The sequence below is a fragment of the Bos indicus genome, chromosome 3 (genome assembly GCF_029378745.1).
Source record: "Bos indicus isolate NIAB-ARS_2022 breed Sahiwal x Tharparkar chromosome 3, NIAB-ARS_B.indTharparkar_mat_pri_1.0, whole genome shotgun sequence".
NCBI lineage: Eukaryota > Metazoa > Chordata > Mammalia > Artiodactyla > Bovidae > Bos > Bos indicus.
This window is the reverse complement of record NC_091762.1, coordinates 44765435-44771434: the sequence shown is the minus strand read 5'-3', so window position 1 is coordinate 44771434 and position 6000 is coordinate 44765435. Positions and strand designations below refer to the sequence as shown.

General features: G+C 36.9%; 1 protein-coding gene across 3 annotated transcripts in view; it reads right to left on the bottom strand.

Moving 5' to 3' along the window:
- Nucleotides 1-1731: 1731 nt before the first annotated feature.
- Nucleotides 1732-6000, bottom strand: part of PLPPR5 (phospholipid phosphatase related 5) — a 135490-nt gene continuing 131221 nt past the window's right edge. For all 3 annotated transcript variants that reach the window (XM_019957007.2, XM_019957005.2, XM_019957006.2), the window contains one exon: nt 1732-2484. In XM_019957007.2, coding sequence (XP_019812566.1) covers nt 2452-2484 — 33 coding nt within the window. In that variant the 3' untranslated portion in view covers nt 1732-2451. The remainder of the gene's footprint in view (nt 2485-6000) is intronic.

Sequence of the window (6000 nt, the reverse complement as noted above, 5' to 3'; positions counted from 1 at the left end):
TTGCTGACTTCTTGCCCTAGGCATGTGTATCTTTTTATTCTTCTGAATTTCCTTCATGGCAGGATCATTCATTACACAATCTTGGGTCCATGACATTTATATTTACAGACGACATTACAGGTTTAAATCTGGATTTCTGAGGAATTTTTAACTCCTGCATTCAGACCAGGTTTAGCAAGGTACAAATATATATATGAGGCTTCCAACAAGAAAAGTGTGACTAATTCCTTGAAGACTGATGCTAGAACTGAGAAAATAGACCTCTTTAAGTGTTACTGGTAATCCTGCCTCCTAAAATATTATGATCATTTCCTCCACTTTTATTTCCAGTAAGTGAATCCTCCACCACTGTTATTGCCTTAAAAAAAATCTTTAAAGAGTGTCAAGGCTTTCCAAGCTTTTTAGTATTCTAAATTTCCTCCAGAACTGAACTTGCTACAGAAGTCTGAAAGGTAGAAATAGGAATTTTCTGCTTTTCTGGTCCTACTTTAAGTAGTTTAAATCCTACAGTGATGAAAAGAGTAAGTTATGTCTATTTTGAGAGTAATGGAGAAGTCTTTTACTTTTTGATTTCTGTTACAATTGCATAAAAACTTAAAAATTTATGTCCTTTAGTTTTGTCAAGGTTAAGAAGAATCTTTTCAATCAATTACTCACATAAGACGAAGCTACTCTGTGTAGCTTTGAAAATCATAGTTATTGTTGAGGAATATGTTGAATGGTTTTGTCATAATCCAATTTATTTTCCTTATGTTATAACTTTCATTCTTGATTCCACATGTTCAGTGTAAGGGATGCCCCTCAGGGCCTCTCCTGAGGGGTGGGGTTAGGGCATGGGTGGGAGGGTTGCAGGAGAGACAGCTGATTGAGGTTTTGACTTTACAAAGACCTCACATCTAGATTCTTGACATTTTTTTTTTTTTGATTTTATTTTATTTTTTTTTCTTTTAAATTTTATTTTATTTTTAAACTTTACATAATTGTATTAGTCTTGACATTATTTTTAAATAAGATTATAAATTGATTAGTATATTGTATTTTGAAAAGTGTTTATCCTTAAAACACTAATACCACATGACTTTTATAACTTTATTTTGACATTTTTTCATTTTTTTGACATATAGGTGGTTGCCCAGGACTCCACTGACCACTGAAAGGCCTCGATGTGTCCAGATGATATGGCAGCTGTGGCATATTTACAAAGAATGCTAAATCTGAATTTAAACTTTAACTGCCTCATCCTAGTTGTGTGGAGTTGGGCACATTATTTACCCTGCCTTGTCTTTATTTTTCTCATCTGTAACACTAAAGCCAAACTCTTAATGGTTTACCTGGGGCTATTGTGAGGATTTGGGATTACAAAGAGTTGGACACGACTGAGCAACTTTCACTTTTTTTCATTGTGAGGATTAGATGAAGTAACAAAGTACAGTATACTTTGTAAACTGTAAACTACTACAATTATGCAAAGCAAAATACATTGACTATATTTCTTTCATTTATATAATTTAATCTGCATTGTCTGGGGGTGATTCTTTTCTATTTAAATTATGTGGAAACTTGGACTAGCCAAAGAATGGAGCCTTTGACCACTCTTGAGATGGTTATCTGTGGAAAACTGTTCAATACATAGGTACGATTGCTGGATTCAGTCACTTAGACTATCCTAAACACTGCCTGCATTCAAAAACTACAAGTCAACAATTAAATCACGATTGTCAGGAACAAAAATCCAAATAAATAATTTTTAATTATGATACATTACTTATTACAGTAAAAATTGGCATTTTCACCTTCAAAAGCAGAAGCACCAGTCTTAGAATTTATAGTATGAATGGTATTTTAAGTGAAATATAGCATAATATTATGTGCAAACATTATTTTAGTATAGAACATACTTTCTAAAAGTAAAGTAATTTCACACACTGAAATCTGTTAGAATGGAAATAAGGTCATGCTGAATAATGAAATAAAAACCCCCATGACTTTCAAAGTCCACTTCGAATGAAATATGGTATGCTGCCAAATAGAAGATACATGATAAATTAAAAAGCTTAACTAGCTCAAAGTGGAGGGACGTCTCACACAAATATGACTCGTATAGAGGTTTCTTTTCACTTAGTCTCAGTGATTCTGTGAGAAATTAAAATGAATGTTTTATTTCAGAATTAATTTTTATTCATTGGTCATCACTTTTTTATTGAACACCTACCTACTCTGTGTGAGGCTTTGTTGTAGGTTTAGGGGAGACAGAGAAGAAAGACACAGTCCTGCCCTTGAGGAGCTCACAGTCTAGTGGGGGAAACAGATAAGGTGACACTGGTTTTTAAATTATAAAAACGATTAGACAACTTTATAAACCTTTTTTGTCATCAAACACACTTTGGGTGTTACGAATGAATGGTGACAAGGGATGATGTCCAATGCAGTGAGAGACCATTTGCTTCAATATCATGTGACTTCTGCGAAGGCAGTGATGTGGTTCTGCAAAAAGAAAAAGGAATTACAAAGTCAGAGTCTTGGGAAAACTGGCTTCGTAAAAGATTTTGGTGTTTTTACAAATAATCAGTAGCCTTATATAAAGTTGTAGCCCAGATACACTTAAATTGCAAAAACATTCAGCATTATTCAAATGAGTTGCATATATTATTATATCAATTTAGCTACTAATTATATATTTTATCCAATATTATTAATTAACCAAATAGAGGAAAATGTTATACCTGCCTTATTCAAAATTAACACTGAAATTTGGAGAGATAAATATGGTAATGCCAGACATGTTAATATTCTGTTCAGCGTTAATGGAATTTTAATGCTGCATGTTGGAGTTTCAGATTAATTGCTCCCTGTGAGACAGATGGCATAGAAGGAGTGGTGAAATGTTCAGACTGAAATGGCATTTGCTAGCTGACAAAGATCTACTTTAAACACTTCATTTTTGATGCATGAATCCAGACTACAGACTGCAATCTCTGTTGTTTACCTCAACCAGAGAATTCGTTGTAGAGACTTTTTTACATTTTTTTTAAAGCAACTGAATTGTGTACAAAGGAACCCTGAGGAATTGCTAATATTTAAATGGTTTCAGACATGCAATATAGCTGCTGAAATACTGCAGTGGAAATCGATATGACATAATTAATCATGCTACATATAGGTCATGTCAGGAGCTAACGTAAGTGACAGCCCAAACCAATAATAGCAGCATTACAAAAGGGTTTTACCATCAAATTACATGTTTAGAATGTTTTTCATTGTAGCTTTGACTCTTTATAAGTCAAAGATATCATAAATAGAATTTTACATAATGAACACATGCCATGAGATTTCTTCCATGTATGTGTGGCACTTTACAAGGTAAGGTGTTTTGAATAGCTAAAACATGTTTTGAATGTATGTGAATAAATTCATTTTCACTGAATCGAGGCATATTAACCACAACTAGAAGAATACCACTGATGACTGCTTAAGGCATTTTTTTCTAGGTCTTACCCACTTCAACCTACTACAGAACAACAGTATCAGTAAGAATCAGTAGTGACCAGAGCATGTGGACCTTTTTACTAATTCCTGATAAGCCCTTAGAAAGTTTAATTTCCCATTAAAAACAAAAAGTCCTGATAAAAATGTTGACTAATTCAGTGTCTCATCTCTAAGTTTTCTTGAGTATTCCTTCCAAAAGCACAAGCATGCCTTTAAGACAAAAGAGATCTTTCGGAGTTACAGATTGCACTAAGATAGAAAAAAGCCATAAGAACTGTGGAAACAGTACATCATAGTTTTATTTCTAGTGGCCCCACGGGGACTTGAAATCTGTGAACTGAAAAAATACAATTTAATACACAGTGTTTCAGTGCAAAACTGACAGGAATGTCACTCCTCCGGACAGGGCCCAGCACATAGTAATTTCTGGAAAGATGTTAAGTTATAAATGGAAGATTAATCAGTCTGTGGCAACTGGTGGGTAAAGAAAGAGTGAAGATGTGACACTGGAAAGAAACGAAAGGAGGTTTAAACAAGGGAGAGAAAACAGATGTTGCTCCAAAGGCCACTGGCCTAGGTATCAATGTGCTCTTACCCTAAATAATAATGTACACGAGGCTCATTAAATTTACTAACGATGATCCTGAGTGAAGGGACCATCTCCTTGGAAAGCAGAACTGAAATACACTGAAGGAAAGTGAAAGTGAAGTCGCTCAGTCGTGTCCGACTCTTATGCGACCCTGTGGACTGTAGCCCACCAGGTTCCTCCGTCCATGGGATTCTCCAGGCAAGAATACTGGAGTGGGTTGCCATTTCCTTCTCCAGGGGATCTTCCCAACCCAGGGATCAAACTCAGGTCTCCCACATTGCGGGCAGACACTTTAACCTCTGAGCCACCAGGGAAGAAATACACTAAGTCCCCCACAAATGAATGAGTTCTGTTCTGAGAGCGGGTTCATAAGTCCGACAATGTTAGCCTAGGTAGCCAAATAACATGATCAGCTATATAGTACTGTACTGTAACAGGTTTGTAATACTTTTCACACAAATAATACATAAAAAAACAAACAAAAAATAAAAAATTTTTAATTTTACAGTACAGTACCTTGAAAAGTATAGTAGTATGGTATAACAGTTGGCACTTCTTAGCAGTACCAGCTATGTCACCAATGCTTCTGGACATCCTGGGCTTGAAATAAAGAAACTGTACTTCTGTACTCTATATAGTACTGTAAAGTACACAAATGCACACCCACTTGCAGAGGATACACACACGTGACAATGTACGCCAGACACATGAACTAACTTATGTGACTGGACATGAGAATGCACATTTGCATCTTTGAAAATTAGAAACTTTCATATGTAGGGGACTTCCTGTATTAAAAGACCTTAATAAAGCCAAGAAAGTAACAGAAACAAATCACTGGTAATCAATGCAAGGGAGAAAACAAGCAGAGGAAAAACCAAGTGACAGGTAAAAAAGCTGGAGAGTGACAAAGACTGTGCAGTGACTGTAGGGAGAGCATATAAATTTTCATCTAAACCTGGGCTTGAAAGTGAAAGTGAAAATCGCTCAGTTGTGTCCAACTCTTTGCGACCCCATGAACTATACCATCCATGGAATTCTTCAGACCAGAATACTGGAGTGGGTAGCCTTTCCCTTCTCCAGGGGATCTTCCCAACCCAGGGATCGAATCCAGGTCTCCTGCATTGCAGGCGGATTCTTTACCAGCTGAGCTTCCCTTGTGGCTTAAACTGCTGCTGCTGCTGCTAAGTCGCTTCAGTTGTGTCTGACTCTGTGCGACACATAGATGGCAGCCCACCAGGCTCCCCCGTCCCTGGGATTCTCCAGGCAAGAACACTGGAGTGGGTTGCCATTTCCTTCTCCAATGCATGAAAGTAAAAAGTGAAAATGAAGTTGCTCAGTCGTGTCTGACTCTTAGCGACCCCATGGACTGCAGCCCACCAGGCTCCTCCGTCCATGGGATTTTCCAGGCAAGAGTACTGGAGTGGGGTGCCATTGCCTTCTCCGGTTGCTTAAACTGGGGCCGTCCCAAATACGGATAAAAGGTCACCTTAGAAACAAGGCATTGCATAGATAAGTGTAAGTGAGCTATTAAGATCTAGATTTTGCCATTTAAAAGCACATTTTGGTGACCACTAGATCTTCTTTTCACTGCTTATAAATTCCAAGCAATAGTACCCCTTTCTTTATGCTAAGTCATAACCAGGTTAAATTCAAGGGTAACTGTGGTTCCAGATTGACTCCACTTTTAGATCCCAGGACTCAGGGGAAAAGCCTGCTTTTTCTAATCAGTACCCTTACACTTTCACATCAGACTTAAGTTCTAACCTCTGAGATGGCTTTACCTACTTGGCTGGAATTAAAAGGATTCTGCTCAGGACTTATCACTTAAAGGCGGTAGTTAGAGAGATAAACAGATGAAAAGAAAACAACGAAGTGACTATGCGTAGGGAAGAAAACATTAAAGGGAAATTTAATAATAGTTT